Below are 23,330 nucleotides of genomic sequence, written 5' to 3'. Positions count from 1 at the left end.
ATGAAGGGGGGACTCATTTAGTAAATACTGGCAGATAATTCAGATTTTTGTAAAAACACTGTATTAGCCAAACAACTTACAGACTGCCAGTTTGTGACCTTTGTTGTAGGGAAACATTCAGAAATGCAATTGGAAAGTCAGATGGAAGCCTTATATAAAATGCCTCACTGTCAAATTAGGGAGTTTGGACTCAATTTACTTAGCCATGGATGGTCACTGGAAGTTGTTTAGAAAAGGGATAAAGTGATTAACTGTGCTTTAGAAAGATTAATCTCATGGGTGGGATGGCTGGTGTCAAGGAGGAGTGAACACAGAGCGATCATTAGGGAGGCTGTTGCAATAGTTTTGGTGAGTAATGAGGACCTAAATAGTGGGACCGGAAGGATCTTCCAGTGAACTGGAAACAGCTGTTGTGGACTTGGTGAAAAGCAAACTATAATGCTGCCATCGCTTTGTCTGAAGAGTTGAGTTTGATGTCTCCACTGGTCCTAGACACTCGAGGTGATTGCATAACCCATCTATTGCATTGGCTGAGAACCTGTCCCTTTGGGACAGGTCACTATCCCAAAGCTCCATTTGCTCTTGAGGAAACATCCCTTCGATAATGTCTAAATTATTGAATGTTCAGTTTTTCAGATCTGGGTTCTTCCTTCACTAGGAGGACTTGATTGTCTTTTAAATTCTAGCTGAGTTGTACCCTTGCTGTGTTTGAGAAGAGCTATAGCATTCTATAAAGTTTGTTTTGTATTCATATGAATCAGTGGCAGTTGGCCTGGTGAATGGGTGAAAATGCAAAGGCAATAAATGCATGTTGAATTGGATGATGTATGGTTAATATTCAAAGAAATCATGCACATCTGGAGCAGGAGTGGCATGGGGCAACATACGCCGAGGCCAGATGGTATAATGAATAAAGTAAGTCTGCAAGGCACTGCAGTGAGCCATAGGGGCACACACCCCACATAAAAGGTTCAGGCCAAAAGCTCCCACCCAGGAATGCATGCCCAGCCATGCTAGATTGCCCATTTTTTAAGAGAAGCTGTTAATCTTTGTTTTTATGTGTAATCTCTTGATTTTTTATAATTCCAAATTTGAAAGATATATTGGGTGGACCAAACAAAACATGTCTGTGGGCTAGATTCAGGCAGGGTGAGGGTGAGAGTGAGGACTAGGGACGGACCCCATTTTGTGACATCTGCTTTAGAATATCGACTCCAAGAGCATAGGGCTGTGCTTGCCTCACTCCTTTCATTATTAGTGTTTGGCTCAACAGAAGGTACTCAGTAGATGGTGTGGACTATGATACTATTGGAGAGAAATATTTCCATGTGACTCAAGCTTGGGGTTTTATGATTATATTTCATGGGAACTTGCACACTAGAGTGAAGCCCCTTTGAAGGCATGGCTTCATCTTTCCTTGGGTATTGAGAAGCAGCTGATGATTTTATAATTAAATTGGTTAGTGCTATAATATTACTTCCATACATTATACTAAAGCACGGAACAAATGTAACAAGAGAAGAATGCTAACAAAGAAATAAAAAATAAGCTCCATAGCCAGTCAGATTTCTTAAAGGATTTTAGAGATTTCCATGAACAACAGTAAATGTTTGTTCTGGAAAAGGTCTTAGAGATTATCTTGTCAACTTTCATTCAATGAGTAGAGTGCCGAAGAATCAGGGATCTCATTGTATTAAAATAATGTGGATTAACGCTAAACAACTCAAAGATATGATTTTGGTCTAAGTCAAATACCACCTTATCCTAGTGAAGAATATAGTCGAGAGGTAGCATGTACTTAAAGTTCAAGGAAAATACATGTGAAAAAATGTGAAAACTGTATGGATGACATTTTTTTTCCCTGTAAAATTTGGGGAAAGAGATCACAATTATCCCGTTTCAGAGGTGGAATGTCTTGGTTCATTTTAATACCATTGTTCCAATGACAACAGGTTTTTGAAACCCAGAAGATTAATCATCAAATTTATCAAGTTATTTAGTAGCAGAGTTCTGAGTAAATCCAAGATTCTCTAACTCTCCAACCCAGAGCCCTCCCTTTTTTGCTAGCATCATTTGAAGCAATAGAAATTACAAACTGGCCCTCTCTCACTTTTACCTGTTCTGCTGTCGGACAATGTCCTTCTCAAGAAGCATGTCCTTCATAAGATACGTAGACCTTCATCATGGGCTCAGGCTGGGGAACTTGAGTTCCATAATGGGCTTAGTGAAGGCTGGAAGCCAGCTGTGTCTCTTTGAAAAGCAGTTTTCAAGTTTACCCTTCACCTTCCAAAAGGTGACAGAAATATGCTTTTCTCATCTTAAAACTAGTTCTCTAAAATTCCAGTGGGGAACCTAAGGGAACTAATCAACTTGAACTCACAAGACATAATATTAGAACCTGGCTGAGCATGACAAAAGCAGCAATCTGATATGAGTAAAACACACATTTGTCCACTCAGTGCAATTAGAAATTATTATTATTATTTTTTGAAGCACTCTTGCTTGGCTGTTCTTGAAAAATGTAACTATTGAAAAAGAAACTGGCAAGATCTTAAGGACTGGAGCTCAGTTCCTGGCCCCAGTGATGGGCTTGGAAATTGCAGCCACAGCAATTAGGAGTTCCAATTTCCAGTTCACAGAAGGTCAGGCAATGGGGTTATCCTTGGAGCAGTGCTATAATTCCTCTGAGGAAAGGCTCTATGAACTTGGGGGAATCAGAACTTGATACAGGTGAATCAGCACATATATTGTTAATGACCACAAGCAAGTTTGGCCCTAACATCATTTTTCAAATCTTCTATGAGAGTTGAAATCTGGCTATTTTGTATCCTTTCACTTATCAGATGAGAGCCACCAATTAACAAGTACTTTTTATTTCCTATTATTTTCTAGATCTGGGCTTCTCAAACCCTAATGCACATACTAATCCCCTGAGTGTCTGGTTAAAATGCAAATTTTAGTTTAATTGGTTTGGGGTCAGCCCCCCCTCCCCCCTCTGCATTTCTAACAAGCTGTCAGGTTGCTTTGAGTAGCAAGGCTCTGGATTTATCTCCACACACTAAGCTATATTTTTCCCAAGCAACACTGATAGTGCCCCTTAGAACATTGGTTAATCAAACCAAATCTACCCATTATAAACAAGAGAGTGTTTATTACCACAAAACACTTTCCATAGCCATCAATCAAATCTGGTTTCTTCTAAAAGATAGATTTCTCCGTTCTTTATTATTGCTATTGTTTGTTATGTGTGAGGAACATCAAAATCATTTATCTCGATTGAAACCATTCACTACTGAATAGCTTTAAGAAACTAAGTGGCCAGTGTCTACATCAGAACCAACCCGAAGTAAGTCTTTCTGTGTCTTCAGCTTTTACATCACAGTGCTTTTGTACAATATTACTGAACCCTCCCTCTGACTTATCTGGCCAGAGACCTCCATAATAGCATGCAAAGCACTAATAATATACAGAAATGCCAGCCAGATTTGTGGCACTAATACCTTTCACAAGTCTTATGATTCATATGACTCAGGGCCCACAGACTTTCTAATTTAAGGAAAGCCTGAAATGATGCCTATTGTATGTGTGTCATTGATCTTCTCAGAATGTATCCCCAAATATCTGTTCCATACTAGGAGGCAAGGATCAGCAAAAAATAAAATAAAATAAAATAAAATATATATATATAGAAATCTTTGGGGTGCCAAAAACATCTCTACACCAAATTGAGAGAGTGGAATTATAAGGTGAATGCAATTAACTGGCAGTTGCATCTATGCTGAAAACACAGTCATCCATTTAATAGGGAACATTTGCTGTGCTTGACAAACTCACAGTGAAACGGTTAGATCCATAGGAAGGAACATGCTGAAAATGATTTCAATATGATCCTGTTTTTTCACTCAATAGCCATTGATTGAGGGTGTCCAGCCAAAAACAATGAGAAAATGAGCCAACAATAGTCTTACCCTTTGACCATATTAGATATAGTTGCAGCTGAAATTTGTTATATGTCTGAGGAATAACAAAGCATCCATATGGAACATATATTTGGCAGTGTGGCAGCTGATGAAACCAGGAAAAATTAGACAAATTATCAATCGCTCGCTCCCAAATTACCCCAAAAAGAAATTAGATCCATTTTCAGTAGCTTTGCCTTCAAATTTCTTCATTCCATGAGTCACCACTACCTTCTGCCAAACTAAATATGTCTATGAACGGCTGGAAACTTTAATGGAAAGAAACATAAAACTCAAACTATGTAGGAAAATTTAAGCTTCTTCATGGAAGACCTTCATGGAAGACTAGCAAGTCAGGAATGTGTGGAGACAGAGACAACACATCGACAATACCTTTTGTTTTAGGTAGCTCCTGAGTTAATAAGCAATACAAAATACATAAACTGGTCAACCAGATGACATGACTTCAAATTAAAATTAGCTCCAAAAAAATAAGCATTTTACTTTTTTTTTTTAAGCCTCCAATCCATCACACTACTAGGGTTGATGAAGATTCATAGTAGGATTGATCAGATTTGGGATAAAGAGACTTGATGATGTTGTTAAATGGGTGGTAGAAATAGAAAAAAAAAGTTTTTATGAATGGTTAAGAGCTTGAATTTTCAATGACTATTCTGATGTGTTACACCAAAAGAATATGTCATAGCAGTTCACTCTGAGTATTATGGACTATAGTTATGAGGACTACCTTCACATGAGTTTATCAAGTTTAAGTTTAAAGAGTCCAGCAGTGCAAAGAGCTCTGGCCTGAGCATGATGTGGTTGAATTGTAGTCCTGGCTTTCTCACCAGTGTGCTTTGCGACCTCATGCACATCATGTGTTTTCTGGACCTTTATTCCCTCATCTGGGAAGTGAGAGCACTGGACTAGATTGCTCTATATGGTTCTTCCTAGCTCTCCAATTATTTGATTCTGCTTTGGCAAATAGAAACCACTTGTAGAGTTCTCTGAGGGCTGCTGCTCTAGCTGTTGCACATACCTCAGGATTTGCCAGGATGTGCCATTTGTTGCATGCCTTCTCTTGCCTACCACTGTTCCTTTTAAATAACTAAGGTAGAATAAGAGAGAGGAATTGAGGAGAGGTTCTCTTCTCAAAACTACTTCCATGGGTGGAACTTATCTGTGAAGATCTAGTAGGTTTTGAAAATTCCCTGTTGACTAGAATTAGCTGACTCTCGAGCTGGGGCCTTTCAGTATGGCAGCAGTGAAGGGGTTCCAAGAGGTGACATCTCGAGTAGACTTGTTAACTTTTTAATTCTATTCCTTTAATCTCAGGTTCACAATGACAGCAGTAACAAATTGAAATTCATGGGATATATTCTGGGGACTGGAAGAAGGAAATAGCTTTGGAATGACTTTTTTAATATTAAATCAAGGAGTTGTATTAAGTACCCCACACTGGATGCTGTGCAGGAGAGAAAAAAGAAAACACCTCTTAAACTTAGTCTGTGTTTTTCTGAAAGAGCTCAAACTAAAATAGAGAGAATGAAAATTCCCAGTAGCAACAGTAACCAGTATTTGATTGTGTGGTTCGAAAGTGTCATTACCACATCAAATGTTGGGTCTCTGGGAGCCACTGGATGTGAGGTATTTAGGATAAGAAGAACCACATGGTCACTGGTCCATATGGTGATAAAACTCACAGCTTTGATTTCGTCGAAGCCATGCTCAAACAAAAACATTCAGTTCTCCTATGTCAGCTTGTGATAAGGAAGCAGTTTAGATGTGCAACTTGAGAGTACAAAGATACTTTTCTGATTAGTGAGTACATTCCCTCTGCTGAACACTGCTTTTTGAGGCTAAGCAGAAATCACCAATAGCTGACTTGGGAGAACAGAAATCTTTTGCCTGTATGTGATACCTTATTGCCTACCTAACCATCTCGTGGGGAACAAACTCTCTATGCAAGCTCAGTGTGGTAAAATGATAGGCTCCATCTCCTTTCTGCTTCTTCCAATGAGAGGAAATAAAAAGTGATACTGAATGAGCATTCTGAAGACCCATTAATTAACTCTTGGGTGGTATAAATGTGAAGTGATAGGTGAACAGGAGATACCAACATGCTTTTCTTTTTTATTAATAAGGTTGAGAAGTTATACTGCCAATTTATTTTTTTATAGATTAAAATTATTGCATCAAGTTTGGCAGAAGTCAAATCATTGAACTAATTGTAGATTACTGCTAGGGAGATAAGGCAAAAAGCATTGAATTCCACCCATTAAGAGTGACACATTTGGATAGCCCTCTAAGTTTCCAAAGCCCTTCTACAGTTGAGCCTCAGAACAGCTCTGAGGTACAATATTTTTATTCCCCTCCTATGATGAGGAATGTAAGGCTCAAGGACATTAAGTGACTTCTCCAAGGTCACAGGGCTGTTCAATTAGGGGAGCTGGGTGAGGCCCACATGCAGAACTTCTGACTGTTTCTGGGCAATTGAATGACTGTGATAATGCTCAGATAGGAAAGTCATAAGAAAGGAGAAAAATTGTGGCCATTCCCTTTAAATCAGGCTTTTTTACTTGTGAGGAATTGAGAGTTTATTTATTATGTGACTAAGAAGGGAACAGCCACAAATGCTGAGGTCAAAGATGATCAATTTCTTTTTCATTTCCTCCATGTGGTTACAAGCACACAGGTCTGCTCTGGACCATTTCGGCCTGCCCTTACTTCTTTCGCTAAAATAAATGAGTTCCACCACTATAAGGCAAAAGGGAAGGTCTGCAAATGCCTTTTAAATAGCCTATAGGAAGAACTTTCAATTTTCAGAGAAAGCTTTCAAAACCACAATGACTCTTCCCATTGTTTGCTCTGGGCAATGGACCATAGACTCCTGATTAACCAGTGACTGACGGTTGGTGTATTACTTTCACTCATGGTTTGCCCACCTCTCTGAGATGCTTCTCTTCTAGGGACTTGTCTAGTTCAGTAGTTCTCAATTGGGAGTGATGTTGCTCCCCAGGGGACATTTGGCAATGTCTGGAGACATTTTTGATTGTCACGACTGGGAGGAAGGGACTACTGGCATCTAGTGGGTAGAGACAAAGTATGTTGCCAGATATCCTATCATGCACAGGACAGCCCCTCCCCCAGGAGAAAATTATCTGGCCTAAAATGTCAATAGTGCTGAGGTCAAAAAACCTTGTTGTCGATGGCACTGCTGGGAAAAATTGAGTGGGGAGTGTGAGAATGCACTAGGTTGTAAAAACAGGTCACTTGGTCTCATAAAGCGGTTGGAGGTAGGCTGAGTGAGGAGGGAGAAGAGAAATCTATAGTGTCTTCAAATCCCATTTAATTCACAAGTCTAGCTCTTGTGCTCCTTTCCCCAGTTTCACAGATAATCAGGAACTGGCTGCATGCGGGTTGGCTCAGCACAGACTTTCTAAATCACTTGTGTCTGATGAAAGACTCATTTCATCAGAGTAAATGGCATAGAGGTAGTACCATCTTCCCAGCAATATTCACTGAATTGCTTCTATGTCTGACAAATTTTCAAAGTTTAAAAAGGCCCCTCAAACAGCCTTTTAGTACCTCATAAAGACCACAGATGAAAGAAGAAAATCAGAAGAGATTCATAGCGTATTTGCTTGGAAGTCTGCAAAAAAATCAGGTGTAAATTTCTTTTGGCCTAAAACCGGCAGAGAAATCTCCCAGAAAAAAAAAAAAAAAAAAAAAAGCTGATCCAACAACTGGTCAGATTGTTTCAGATTTTCCAGGAGCACAGCTTTGCTAAGTCATTCCAAAGCAGTTCTACCAAAGTTGACATTGGAGAGAGTGACCAAAGCATCAGAATAATATAATATACAATAATAGTCTAAATTATGACCTTAAGTGGACTTGGAATGTCCAAAATTCATCTGAAGGGTTTGTGTACCATATGGGAGACAGGCAGGGAATCAGTTTTGTTTTTTGTTTGTACAAGTTTCTGCAGCAAGTGAACAAAAGTATTAACCTAATCTCAGGTGAGTTTATTGGAATGAAGGAACCATGAAGATCTATGTTCATGTAATCAACTTCACTGGAGGCTTCTCCTGCTCATTTAACTTACCAGGTAAATTTGAACAGGCATGGTTGGTTGCTGCTAAATGGAGGAATATTGCATTGGGATCAGAAAATAGAATCAAGAGTATCTTCTACTTCTGCCACTAAGTAGTTATATGACCTTGGACATGTCATTTCTCTCTGGGTTTCAGGCTTAGTGCTGACTAGATTATTTTCCAAGAGCTTCCAAGCTTGTAGCAATCTTCAATTTTATTTTCTTTGAACAATCAGGGAGTCTTAAGAGGGAGCTGTTAGAGAGATATATACTTAATCAATAATCAGGTTCTTGGGTATCTTCCCAGGGGTTTCAGCATAGTTTTTTGTTGTTGTTGTTTGTTTTTTTCCTTTTGGCATGGAAACCCTTATCCCTTCAGAATGCCTGAGCATTTAATGCGAAAGGTTTTAATTTAAAAGAGTGTGTGGTCTTTGCTAGTTGCACAATTTCTCTTTGTGTCTGTATTGCTGCTGATCAAATATTGCAAAGCCATTAATTACCTTAGGACAAATGCAGAGGGCCACCTGCAAACGTTCTGGCCAATTGCATAAAGCAATATGCCAGATGTAAAGTAAGTGAAGGGTTTTTCTTGGTATTTAAGGTTCAGTGAAAAAGTAAGAGGGGCAGCTATGCCAAGAATGAAAAGCCAGAGCTTGCCAAGTGCTTCTTTAAGTGGCTTTAGCCAATGTGAGACTAAACAATGCATTAAATAGGCATACAACTTACTGCAGTTAGGGAATTGCATGTCAAATAACACCTCTTTGCTATGTTTTAAACATGATCTCACGTATAGATAAAGACAAACAAAATGCTGTGTTGTCATCTCCTTAGTCCAACAGCTAATAAGGCCTGAGGGTTTGATCTTCCCAAGCAACCAAAAGTAATTATTTGGGATGTAAGAGCTCGCTGATCTTTCATGGAGAGGTATAGAATGGAATTCTGCCAGGGCAGCAGCTCAGGGCAAAAACAATTTTTTGCCACCATGGGTTGTCAAAGATGTCTGGCTGAAGAAAAGAGCAAAGTCTTTGTAGCCTGTTATTGAGAACAAATAGAAATCTCCTTGGGAGAGAACTTGTGTCCATTTCACTGTGCCTTAATCTTTGGTGCAGCTGGTGAAATCAGAAGGAAGGCTGCTAGAGAGATGAAGTGGGCTCTAATGGCAGCCCTGAACAATGCTGGCACGGCACATGGTGTCTGGACAAGGTATTAGGAGGCCCATTGAATTTGCAAAATGCCAAAACTCCCTCTGGAATCCAAAATGTATACCCTACAAGCCACTGAAGATAAAGGCATTCCAATATCGATGGTCTTCAAACAACTGGTTGGGTGATAACTGCACTGTGGAAGTTTTGCATGGCTGCTCCCACAGCTCCGTATATGGTTAGGTTGGGGACATTTCTTCCTGCCTGGCTCACTCTCTGGATTTTGGTGTCTTGTGACCACCTCCCCTTTACCACCACTCTCATAGCACCCCAAGAAAAATCCTGGTCCAACTAAACATCCTTTCTTTAGTAGGCCTTTGAGAAAAAAAATCAATGAAACTAATAGCTGCCAGAAATAAAGCAGTTGAGGTTTGCTGGCAGAGGAAGACCACTTGAAGTTGGCCAGAGAGGCTCTCCCAGATCACCCAGATCATATTGCAAATCCTGGTATTCACAGGTGAGCTGCAATATTCTTTCTGAGTGGGATCCAAGAATACAGCCTGTGGATCCTCTTGTACAGAAGCAGCCTCTAATCAAAGATGTCTTTCTAGGTGCACCCTCAAGAAATTCTACTAGTATTTCCTCAATTTTTCCAGAAGTAAAATGTAGGGTCATTACATGGCTATCCCTCTCATACCTCCTTTCAAGAATGTGTTCTAAATAAACTGAGTCACCCCAGGATTCCTGCTCTTTATCCCTCAGAAGAGAATTGGGATTTTGGAAGCATCTCTCTGTGCTACAACACTTTGGGCCTTTAAACAATGCAAATGACCAAATGAACACACTTCTTGGAGACAAGAGAGCTTGGCTTTGGTTCTGGACCCATCCAGTGAGATAAGTCACAAAATCTCTGTGTCTCACATTCATTTGTCCAGTGAAGCAATAATCCTTGCCCACCAAGCCTGGGGTAAAGAGATAAAGTGAAAGAGCCAATACAACTGGATTTAGAAAAAAGTAAATATACTAGACAAACGTAAGACAGTCTTCTTATTACTGTTACTAATACTACCACCTAATTGTTACTGCTGTTACATAACAGGTTTTATCAGCTGCCTCCAAGAAGAGAACACGAGTGTACAATTAATTGGGCTGTTTAGATACCTCAACCTTTGCAATAGATTCTGTAACTGATCTCAGAAGAGAATAAGTAAGTGTAGTAGCTAACAAGTGTAAGATGCTTACTATGTGTCAGGCATTTTCTAAGTTAACATAATTAAGTATATTAACTAATTTAAGCCTTACACTGACTCTATAAGGCAGGCATTCCATTTTATAGATGAGAAAATTGATTAACAAAGAGTTTAAGGAACTTGCTCAAGGCCACCCACCAAATAAGTTGCAGAGCCGGGGTTCAAACCTTGCAGGCTTGGCAATAGAGGCCATGTGCCTCATCTTGAACCCTTCTCTTTCTTGCTTATAATTCTGCATCAGGAAGGAGATGGTATTGAAGAGCTTTAATGTGTCAGAAAAATATAAATTATTTTCTAATTTTGCACAGAAACCATAAATTTCTTAGTGGTCCCTTGTTTGCACAGACTGGTCCTCCTGGGCATATTTAAAAAGTAAGTAGCAAGCATTTGGAGTCAATATAAAAACTCATTGCATTTTTATTTTTTAACAATATCTGTGGACTATTAGCTTAGTGATACTAATGATGCCAGGGTCATAAGATCAGACCCCGCATGTACCAGTTAGTTTCAAAGAGAAAAGCATTTCCACAACTAGTGACTATGACCTAACTTTGACTAGCTGTCACACAAATGCATGGCTGGTGGTCTAAGGAGAATCCAGCAGAGGAATGCAAGCGGCACAGCTCAACTCCAGCCGCACTCAAAACAGTGCTAATGGCAGGTAAGTGTGTCTTTGAATGCCCCAAATTGTGCACTCTCTTCTTTAATTGAAAAGTCAATATCAATAGGTTGGGGAAAGGCTTTTGGTGAAGGTTTAGAAACCTATATATTCTTATTTGTCTCCTGAAATTTATCCTCCTTTTTTTAGGATAGCTAAGAACAAACCTACTCACTTGTCCTCACAGCCAAGAGAGTGAGAAAATGTAAAGATGAGAACTGTCAGCTGGCCATTCCTAGCAAAGAAGAGTGGTAGTCTGTTTTCAAGAGGCATGTGCTCCTTTGGCTCCTTTGGTACAAATGACCTGCATGTATTTGGTCATATCTGAGTTTCTATCCATCCTTGAGGGGTTGAAATCCAGCTTAAAACAAAACAAAACAGAGAAGCTGGCTCCTCTTTCTTTCAGTGGGTAGAATCTCCTATCTTTGGGGACTGACAGAAACTATGTAAATAAGATAAAGGAGACTGAATGTTCTTTGGTCACTACTTAAGTCCAAGGTTCTCCTTTCTTCAATAGCACCAAAGCCTTGTTAATTATAACCTAGACTATGAGTCTGTTAAAGTTAGAAGAGGTCATTTACTTTAACAAAATCCCCTTGTTTTATAGACAAGGACATTTCAGCCCAAGAAGTTTAAATGTCTGCCACAGTCATACAGCTAATGAATGACAGGTCTAGGAGCAGTTTTCTGAGAATTATATATCAAAGGAAAGAAGCTTAAGTTAATAATAATAACCTAGATCTAGGAAGGTTGTTGCAATCAATAACAATGAAAGTTAATTGCAAAGTTTCACTTAAACTCTTTTACAAAACAGCACATTTTAACACATGAAGAATGCCATTTGTTTATCCAGACCTGTTCTTAATAACTATACATTGGGAGTATGTTTTACAAAAGCTATAAATCTGGAATAGCTGAAAGGGTATCCAACTTTCTTTTCTAATTGATTTACTTCTCCTTTTTCCCAGACCGCCAAGGTAAAGCATATACAGTTTATTTAAGGGACTGTTTATAGACTCTTAAAACTAAAAAAGACCCCAGAAACTTTTTCTTTTGGTTGCTCTTAATTGAAACCATCCAAGATGGTTGGTTGTCTGTCAATTTTTTAAGTATCTCCAAGGAGAGAAATTCCACAAGCCCATAACGGCATGTTAAAATGGTTAATCACCATGATTGTCAAAAATTATATCTATGGCAAGCTTAACTTCTCCTATTTCACTTGAAGCTCTTTTCCTCTTGCTGTGTTTCATGCAAAATTAGGTTATAATAGCTAGCTTTTTCCCCTGATGTGCTTTCACCTCCACTATGCCACCATTTTTCTCACAGGACAATAAGAGCAGAAGGCTGGTTGATAAACTCTCTTACTCTGATGTATAGGGAAGAATCAGTAATTAGCTCTTCATTGGATCTTTTATTTCATAAAATGTCTGAGGAAGCTGCATTAATTATACTTGAACTCTTCCACTTATGCTGGGAAGATATTCATGAGACAGATAATATAGAAGGTTGCTTCCACTGTGCTCTAGTGGCATTTGGGCTGGAAGGGAAATAGGAGCTCATTCACAACATTGGGTCAAGCTACACAAAATAAACATTACAAAAATTTTCATTTGGAACAGTTCTAATAGGGTTAAAAAAAACTTTGTTTGTTAAATATTCTGTATTGACAAAAGAAGAGATAGATAGGGAGGCAATTTTATTTTAGATGTTTGAGAGTCAAACTAAGATCAGAAACCACTTTCCACTATTAACAACAACAACAAAAAATCTATAGTTCCAAAATGGATTTAAAGAAGCTTAAAATAAAAGGCACAGCCACACTAAACCTTTGAAAATGAGGGTAAAAACAATAATAAGAGCCAACTGACAGGGGATATGAGGTGGGGAAGAATGCTTCCCTCTAACAAGTATTTCAAAGACATTAAATGGTTAGAGCTGACTTCTTCATACACAGCAAATCTCAGGGGACAGAAAAGAAACCCAATAAACTTTGTTGACAGCATTAATGCCTATAATAATAATTGGCTCAGACACAAAACAGATCATCAATGTAGCTTGGGATAAACAAAATGCAGCCTCTAAGTCATTGTTAGTATGTATTATATTTAGTTGAAAGTAAGAAAAAGCTTTATCAAATAACTGGGTAAACATGAGGCAAGAAGTATTATCCACAGTACTTGACAACACTAATTCTTCATGGTTCTTAGTCAAAACTAAGATTCCAAACGAGTAATTCTGTTCAATTCGATTGGATTCAATTCAATTCAGTCTTGTCAGTTCAACAATCAAATATGAGCAGCTACTATATCAACCACTAAGCTAAACACTAGGATTCAAAGTAAATAAACATGTCCTTTGGCATCAAGGAGCATATTAAGAGGGCATTATTCATGGGAGGGTAGAACCTGGTAATTTGCCACAAATTAAACAATATATTCAGGAAAAGCATAAAGGATATAATCTATTCTCCATGGTTATTTTTCTCTTATGACTCTTGATAATACTTACGTGTATATATATATTTTTAACCACTCAACTCAACTGTGAGCTCCTTGAAGGCAAGGTCAATCTCTCATTCATTTCTAGGTATCCCTTTCATGCCTAGTACAGTGTCTTACATATAACAGATATTCCATCTGTGTTGTGAAATAAATGAAAATAATTTAAATGGCTTAATGTCTTTTGAGTAAAGAATATTGCCCAGTTGACTAGAAAGTTAACAAGAGTACTTTTGTGCATAAGTGTCTATGTCAGACTTATGATTAACATAGGTCATGGAATTCTATTTAATATAAGGCAGAATATACGAAACATACTCTCAATAGTATTGAAAGTAATATATGATTTATGAAACCATTTCTGCCTAAAATCATGCCCTACACATCAAGAGTTGCTATCTATATAACTTTCCCCCTTCAAGTTATTAAATGGAATTTTTAAAAATTTGCTAAAATTTTATTGTTGTAGAAACAGAATAAAAGAACCATTTCAGTGCCTTGAAATAGGTTTCTATCATAGTTGTCCAATACTCTTAAGTGTCTGCATGAACATATATAAGTATCATACAGCTACTTAGGACCAAAATCATTCTTTCTACCTTATTTTTCATCATCTAATGCAAACATCACAGGCATAGAAGGATCCCGTTTCTACGCACAGTGCCTGGAAATCCTGAAGCATGTCATGTTGAACATCACAATTTAACCTGGCACATTACAGAGGACACTTGTAGGCTTGGCAATTACCTAGTGAACTGGATCAAAGGAAATTGCACAAATGGATTATCAAGGCAAAAAAAATCCTCTTGGGCATAATAAGTGAGAACCACTTTTTCATTTTTTAAAAATGTGGATCAGTAGCAGCAAATTATAGAATAATTACAACCCACTGTTGGGTCATGTGGTGTCACACAGTTACTGTCCACAGGAGGTTTTAAAGGTAAAACAAGTCTGCTATTGGAAAAGCACCCACCCAATGTGCTCATTCCTCTGCCTTGCAACAGAGAACTGGATAGAATTGATGTAGTGCCATAAAAATATGAATTTACTCAATTAAAAATGAATTTACTCAATTAAAGCACCAGCTGAAAGCAGAGTGGGAATCTGACTATTCAAATAGTAGAAAGCACTTCTGATTTTCTGTCATTAGTGATTTTAAAACTATTTGTTGCCAAATCCACTGTAAGTGCAGGTCACCAGACCCCCCCCCCATCCCCAAACCTCTTCCTTCCCATCTCCCCTACTCATCTCCATACTGGACATGGACCCCCCACCCCCAGTCATACACTAATAGACTCACACACACACAGACACACACACATACTATCTGCCTAGAGAGAGGCTGACATTTGGGAAGAAGATGAGAGAGATTTCAAATGTGTGAGTCATCACAGGAGCTATTCAGAGCTTAGTGGGTAACTGAGGTAAGCTGTCTACACTTGAGTGATATGAATCTTTAAGAATGATTCATACTCAGTTTCCTGGAACTCTCTAAAATTCCAAAGAATTATACAGAATGAGCATCTGGCTTTAAATCTTTCACTGTCCTGTAACATACAGTAAGATAAGTGCATGTGACATAGATTCTTTAAGTGATTAATTCCCTTAGGTACCATTGATTTTATTTGGTTTATCATTTGCAAACCTTGACTTGGCTATCTACTTCTTATTGACTGTTGACTTTCTAATCACCTGAGACCTACTTATGAGATAGGTGATCCTGCACTTGTCAGAGACCCTTTTCCAGATGGAAATATCACTAGAGAGTCCCAGACAAGAGTTATGCCAAAAAAGAACAATAACAACAAAAAAATCAAGGTCAATTTGCATAGAGGGCAAATTAGTACAGCATTTTAGTTTGCATTTAGAAAGAGCCTGTGTATTTCCAGACATGCCTTTGAGTGAAGTTCACCTTCTGTCTGTCTGTTCATGGTGATTTCATATTGCATGGGGACATCTGGGATGTATTCCCTTAATTCTTTTCCCAAGCCCACATGACTGAAGAGTCCTTACTATTTTATTCCAAAATATATAGCACTTAAAACTGCCTTTCATGTGTTCCATATGTTTACATGTGCACTCATAGGTCTTGAAAACAAAAACCTCAATACTCCAGGGTCATTTTGTACCATCCTTTCATTGAAAGGACTAGAATAGTGAGGGTAGATCATAATAGTTGAAGGGAGGCTCAGCAGGAAGTAGTTAAAGGCAAACTGTTAAGGAGGAAAATTCCATCCTAAATCTGCAAAACCTGCCAAAGCCCCACTGAAACACTATGCTTACTTTAAGGTGAGGAATCTCGGAGGCCTAGGACGGCTGCCAGCCTCGGGCAGCCATTCAGTTATTCACACACTCCCTGCGGTTGTAAATCCACAGAGCCATATACTTCAGACTTTAGCAGCGCAGTGAGAGGGAGGGCTACTTACTGAAATAAAAGCCCCTGTCTCCACACACGAACTGAAGAGCATCCACCAGCTCAGCCCCGCACAGCGTCTCGGGTCCAGCTGCGGCGGAGCTGGTGAAGGTGAGTAAGCACAGGGCCAGGTAGAGGAGATGCGAGGAGGATGTGATGTGCATCTTTACCTGCCGGAGAAACAGAAGAGGGTCAGCCTTCCTCCTTGGTCCTTGCAAGGGGAGAGGGGACGGGATGGGGTGCATTTACTCCCAGTATTCCATTACCGTCATTCACCAGAACTGCCTGGCACAGAAGTGCAACGAAGTGCACGAGAGACCAGTGGGGGTAGCGGGCTGAGCATATCTTGGCATCAAACAACCTGTGTTTAATCCCCTTGATGCTGTGGACCCTTAGAGAAATCCACCCTGAAGCCCTTCTTTATGGGTTCCTATTTCAATTAAGATAAAATATCTAGAGACATTTACCGTGTATATGAAGGATGCTATTGTTATAGCGAGATCCCACACCACTCGGAGATCCAGGTGACACTTTTGAATTATCAAAGGTTAAACTGTGCTAAGTACAGATTTGGGGCCAAATAAGTTTTGTTAATTTAAATTCTCTAAAAACTGGCAATCCACAGATGGCATATGTGTTCATTATTGACCAGAATATTAAATTAACCAGAACATCATTTCCTGCCTACTGACTAAAAAGAATTTACTGTGGCCAAACAAAAAGACTGTTAAAATACTATATACTGTTAGAGGTTTTTTTTTTTCCTTTCATTTAGGGGGAGAGAGAGAGAGAAAAAGAGAGAGAGATTTCTTACCTGGGGTATATCAGCAGTTAACACAACCACAAATGAAAGAAAATAAAAACAGATACAGGAAAAATGTGAGAATTTAGGAATGAAATTGGCTCATGCTAAGTAGATACTACTTCTGCATTCTAAAGCCCCTTGCCTCTAATCCAGTATCAAATTAACACATATGTGTAGAGTCCCTTCCTTGTACACTGGACTCAAAACCTACAAAAGCCTTTTTTTTAAATAGTCACAGGAATTCTGACTTCATCTCCTGGACTGGAGGGACTTATGTGTCACTGTATCCATTTTATAGCAAAATATACCGAGGGACCCCTGATTGGCATGACTTAGTCATGACAGACAGCCAAATGACAGCCTTGCCAAAGCAGGATTCCTGTGGCTCAAGTCACCGTCCTCTAAGTAGTAGAAACAGCGCTAAGGTGATCATTAAATTTTTCCATATTGCCACTCGTGGCACAAAGATGTGGTTTCTTCCAGGCAGCCTCCCAAGATGAGTAGCTTCACCTCTTTCAGCTGCATCGTTCAACAGCATTGGAAGCGCCACCAGCAGGATGTTAGGTGAGGGACCCTATTAAAATGGTCTCGGAAGTTACACTGGAAGTTATAAAAAGAGGCTCTTTTGAACTTCACAGTAGTGGCAGGTCCATTCAACCTCATCACTTTTGGAGAAACAGACTCCGTTATTTTCTGACCACCCTCCTTGCCCTCCATGAACTCTCAACTTAATGGTTCTGCATCAGTGGCAGAAGTTTCCTCCATCCTTCTAATTAAGATTTCCAGTTTTGTGTCCAGATCTTCAGCCCAGCAATTGGGGGGGAAAAGCCCACAAAAAAACCTCCAAACCCCTGACTCTCGTTAACACAACATAAATATTTAGTTAATGCTTGTAAAACAGTTGAAGATGAAAAAGCGCCCTCTATTTGCAAATCATCATAAATAATGGACATAAAATAGGAGAGGTAAAAGCTCAGCTGAACATTTTTTATGTTTTCTCAAGAGGACCTCTGCATGGAAACCCTCCACGCCCACATAGCCAAAGATACTGGGACTGCTAGCAGCAAGTTATCATCCAGTCCTCATTTTTCTTAGTTAAAGAAGTAATGGGGGATTTTCCCCTTTAATATTTCCAATGGTTATCAATAAATCCAACCCAAGTGGACTTCATGGCCCTTTTCAAAAGAATAAACCCATAATTGATGTTATAGACTATATCCCCACACTCTGGCAATGCGCTAGTCCTAGAAAATATATACTATTCAACAATCCTATTTCTCCACCCCTGCCTTCTTTGTTGAGTTTATAGTATTGCTGAAGACTAAGCACCTGCCACTGTAGATGCCATCAAATTCTTCAGTTTTTGTGAAATCCGGGGGAGATGGGGGTAGGATACTCAAATTATAGCCCTAGTGAATTTAGAACTTCATTAGATGTCAAAACTATATTTTTAATAGCTATTTCTGGTATAACACATTTAAGTCCAGCAATACATATTAATCTCTAGCATGTAAGAACTTAAGATTTTTTAATAGATTTTTAATAGATTTTTCTTTTTCTTTCTCTTTTTCCTTCCTTCCTTTCTTTGTTTCTTTTCTGAGTTGTATGTCAGATAAATATCAGTACTTATAGTTCTAGGACAAGATAGAACCTCTAGTGCATTTTCCTTTAGTTTAAGGAACAGTCCAGTACACCCACAGAGAACCACAGAATTTATCACATTATGTTCCCCAAAAAAGAAAACAATAATGAACTTGCTGAGGAGTTAAAAGTGTAAAACAAGTGGCCCCATATGTTCATCATTTCCTTGGCCTTTTATTTTGCCAAAAACAAAAGAAATGAATAGAGAGAAAGGAAAGATATGATAGAGAGAAAAGAAGGAAGAATCAGAAAGAGAAGAGAAAAAAGAAAAAAGATTCATAACACTTTTCCTTAAAAATCATTCACAAATCCCAATTTTAAAAGACTTTTCTTATTTATCTTAAATAAATGGAATATCAATTGATTCCAGATGTCTGGACTACAATGAAAATGCCCAGTAAAATTTGAGGGCAAGAGTCATAAGAAAATACTCACTGTAGGTGTAATCATTTTTGTTTGTTCCAGGTCTTTTACAGCAGGTCAGGGTGGGTATTATGAGGCTGATGTGGATAGAAAACTGAGGACTTAAAAACATGTGCTGCTTTGTGGGTGGGGTTTGTGAAAGCATCTAGTTACATTTGGACACCCAGGCAGGTATTCTATGAGCCTGGGTAAACTGCCTTTTGTCCATTCAAACAATGAACAAATTGCACGGCTGGGATTTAAATCAATCTTTCCCCCCCAATCAAGCCACCAATATCCATAGTGTGCCTATTGTAGCCACCCAGAATAGTGACCCAAGCTCCAGTGGGCTCTCTTTCTCCCTTCCCCCACCCTCACTCCCTTGGAAATACCTTGAGACTCAGAGTACAACCGGCTTGATAGTTCTGCCCCTAGGCAGGACACCTTTGCTCACTGAATTAAGTTCAAAAGACCATGCAGCTCCCTCAAACCACTTCCTGCTTCAAGCCAGGCGAAAGTAACAACTTATTACTAGCTCCACTTCTGAAATGTTCAGCATACATACACAGCATGAAAAGTGAATTTGGAGACAATTTTCTAAACTTGTAATTGATTCAGGGATAATATTCTACAGCCTCTTTTATGATCATCTAAGTAGGGAGACAAAAACCCCAGCTGCCAGACCACATAGTACATATGCATATTGACTTCATCCCTTTTAAAGCAAGGTGGCTAGCATGTGTGGGCATCTCAGAAACAGCAGAATCAGGTGCCTGGCAAGGGGATATCCTTAACTCCTAAGCCACTTACTTGACTAAGAAAAGTCCTAGTGGTGCAGTGATTGAAAGCAGCGAATGAATGCTGCACTAAGTGGCAGAGGCGTTTTATGAATTGAGCCCTCAGGCAGTTGCATCCGTGGAGCCAGTGACAGGGCTTAAAAGTGCGTGCAAATTGAAAAAAAAACACAAGTCTTGAAGGATATAATTCTGCTGAGAATGGAAACTAGAACTATGGCCAGTGATCAGAAACGAGAAGTTGGTGCATTGACAACAGCAGTCAGATTTACCTAAAGAGACTTTACAACACTGAGTATAAAATCAGAGTTTTACAACACAAAACCCTAAGTTCAAACTTCACTCATGAAAGTCCTCTTCAGAAGAGAAAAGTTGGGCAAACAGCTGCTAGAAAGTTTCTGCTTTCCATATACAGTACACATTTGTTTAAATTATACTAATATGCAAGGTCAGCAAGAATTGTCAAGGAGTTCTTTTTCGGAAGAACAAATTAAACTTCACTCTAACTCTCTGGGCATAAGCGTAGAGTTCCGGGACCTTAGCTCCAAGGATCATATTTAAAAGCTTTAATATCATCTAAAATGTAACTCTTTGTATGTAGCATGCCTTATAAATAAAATCCGGACAAGTTACACACACACACACACACACACACACACACATACACATACACACACATATGCATACACATGAACATGGTCTTAAAAATAAAACATCTGCACCTGCAAAAGAAAAAAAATCCCAAAGTTCATATCCATGCTCTATATCCCTCAGCTATAGACAGGATTTAAAGGAATCTTCTATAATAACACCACGGAAGCCCTGCAGAAGTGGAGGATTTAGCATAAGTACCTTGCAATAGTTTCTACTCATACAGATATCTGTGCAAATGCATCCATCTCCCCAGATATTTTTTCAGATCTCACAGAATTGCATATTCAGCAATTTATAAATAACTCCCAGTTCTGAAACAATGAAAAATTTTAAAGTGAATAACAGTTCTAGGCAGAAGCAAACAGTAAACAATTTAAATAAAATTCCCCAATGACTTCAAAGAGTAAGAAATATTTACCTTCAAGAAATCACAAAAGCAGCACTTAAATAATTGGGTTGGAAGACTGCTGATTTTCCCCATTGCTTCTGAAGTACAAAGTCTGGAAATGAATTGGTTAGCAGGAATAATGAAGCAGAATGAAATCCAGAGAGATGGGAGATGTTGAGAGCAATGTCACATTTCAATTTTGAGGACTTTATTCCATTGCGCAGGCTCTATCTGCTCTGAATTTAGCAGTGACAGTGAGATTTAGCAAACAGAAGAGGGATTTAGAGAAAATCCTCACATTTATCTACAAAACACAGACACTGTAGACAGGAAACAGCTGGGGGAACATTTGCCTTCTCTCTCTCTCCCTCTTCTGGCAAAGTTATCGACTAAGGACTTTTTTGGGCATGGTGACAAATAACATCATACCTTTGCATTTTAAAACTAGAGCACAGAAGCATTTTTTTCCCTTAAAAGAATGTGTGTTAGTGACAGGGTTAGGAGACATTAAAATACTTATGCTGCCATAGAAAATAAGGATCTGTTCCCTGATTAACTTTCTACTGGGCATAAAGACACACATGTCTGCTAATACACCTTACCGGGAAGAAAGTAATATACACGGGGGATGGGTGAGCAATTTTACATTCTAGAGCAAACGCAAAATTAAGAAAAAAAAAAGTAAGGAAGAAAAGACCATCTCCAGCAAACCCTACAATTTTAACCCCCAAGTGGCTGGGTTAAAGTAGGTTGGAAACGCTCGGGTGACCGACCCCTTGTCCTAGTTGCTGGGTGAGGGGAGTAATCTCATTCTCTGAACCTACAGGAGGGGCAGGCAGCATTGCATCGGCTCCTGTCAGGACACTGTCAGGTCTCAGACTTTTTTGCCTACAAGGAGGCAAAGACAATGCTGATCTATAAAACCAACTAAAAAATAAAATCTTTTTTTTTCATTCTTTTACTGGGCTACCTATCACCACCCACACGCCAGCCCCCTGGCGGCACCTGAGGGACAAACTATTTTTCCATTGTCATATTTTTCTGCAAAACTTGAATCTCTGCGTGTGTGTGTGTGTGTGTGTGTGTGTGTTTTCTTTCTCCAAATTTTGTGTATTCTAAATAACACCAGCTGGCTAGCAATACCCTCTCAAGGGTTATGATGTCATTCAAATCCCTCAACTGGGTGAGTGGCCGGCAACATGGTCCAAGCCAGCTGTTTAGCTATTTATAATGTACACTTGCCTTTGCCATTGAGAATTAAGTTCTGATCTTTTGTTGATACAGTTTGTACCTATTTCTCTTTGGTTTTGGTTTTGCGAAGCAGTAGATAAGAAAGTGGATTATGAAATAAGGTTGCAAAAGCCCAGAGCAGACATACCACCCTCCAAAGATATCTCTCCAGGTCTGGTTTCCCAGGGATGGGGGAAATAACCTGGCCCTTGCATTATTTTCCTTGTGATTCTCAGGGGACTGACACACAAACTGAAAATAGAGGTCTGTTAGAAACCCTTCTCTGGCTCTTTAAAATGTCCTGTAGCCTGAAATTTGTCTGTAGAGGTTGGTACCCTCGCAAGAAAACCTGTTTGGTTTTGAAAGGGGGTTGGGTTTGGTCAAGTCTTCTGTGTGGTTAATACATTGTAGCAATATTTACCTTCCAGAAATAAAAGGTAGAAGTCTGGAATCATGTTGTTTCCACAGTGCATTATTCAGCATCATTTTGTGAGTGCCTACTATGTGCCCAACTACACAGATCTCTAGAGAAACAAAGAGGAATAAGATACGGTCAAGCCCCCCCAGGGACTTTCAGCTGAGTGGCAGAATCAGCAAGGAAAATGTTACTGTCATGTATGTGCTCTTTTAAAACTATGAACAGTAAACAGCGGGAGGGAGTGACAAATTCTCTGGGAAGACAGGGGAGTGAAATCTTTTTGAAAATCCAGAATGGAGGAGATGGATTGGGTCAGGAGAGGCTTTGGGGTATACAGTTGGGAAGTGTCAGAGACTAAGATTTGACCTGAAGTGTATACAAAGCAGCTTCATCAAGAGGTGGCCCAGTAGGCATCTGCAGGAGAATAATCAATCCATGGCTTCCTCTAACAAACCGTCCTCGCGCACTTGAATCATGACTTGATTTACCAAAAATCTTTTTTCTTTTTTTTTCTGCAGCTTTTATAGATTATGCCCTTTGTCAAACACAAAGTACATCTTCCTCTAAGGGACTTTGATGATGTAGATTGTATGGAAGAAAAGAGCTGACCTCACCTGTCTCCCAGATGAGAAAGAACCTTCTCTTGCAAGTTGGGAGAGCCAGGTACTGGCTGGAGTCTTGGCATGAATTCCTCTTTCTACAATGGGGCACCTTCACAGGTGAAAGCCAGGTCTTTGTTCTACCCGCTTCTCATCGCAGTTTCAGCATACTTTAATTGTTCCAAGATGTCCTAGAAGCTAACTATGTTTCTCCAAATCTGTCACTGAGCCTGATGTGCTTGCTCTCTTGGCACCCCCGGTGCACAGATTACCTTATCTGAAACCATTTCATATGAAAGGCTGCTTTGGGGACAGAACACACACTATTCCAGCAGGCACTGCACTCCTACAATATCGACACACTGACTCACAGTCTCTTGGTTTTA

General features: G+C 39.2%; 1 protein-coding gene across 3 annotated transcripts in view; it reads right to left on the bottom strand.

The window, feature by feature from the left end:
• Positions 1–21,049, bottom strand: part of IGF1 (insulin like growth factor 1) — an 84,229-nt gene extending 63,180 nt beyond the window's left edge. Inside the window, exons 1-2 of one of the 3 annotated variants that reach the window (XM_012772679.3) lie at positions 20,728–21,049; positions 16,027–16,183 (exon numbers count right to left, since the gene is read on the bottom strand). In XM_012772679.3, coding sequence (XP_012628133.1) covers positions 16,027–16,183; positions 20,728–20,790 — 220 coding nt within the window. In that variant the 5' untranslated portion in view covers positions 20,791–21,049. Of the gene's footprint in view, positions 1–16,026; positions 16,184–18,894; positions 18,962–20,507; positions 20,544–20,727 lie in introns of those variants that run through there. The other 2 variants (XM_076007073.1, XM_012772680.3) reach the window with 2 other exon arrangements.
• Between the last annotated feature and the right edge of the window lie 2,281 nt (positions 21,050–23,330).

The sequence above is a fragment of the Microcebus murinus genome, chromosome 10 (assembly GCF_040939455.1).
Source record: "Microcebus murinus isolate Inina chromosome 10, M.murinus_Inina_mat1.0, whole genome shotgun sequence".
Classification (NCBI taxonomy): Eukaryota; Metazoa; Chordata; class Mammalia; order Primates; family Cheirogaleidae; genus Microcebus; species Microcebus murinus.
The sequence above is the reverse complement of the archived record's forward strand: the minus strand, read 5'-3'. Positions and strand labels throughout refer to the sequence as shown.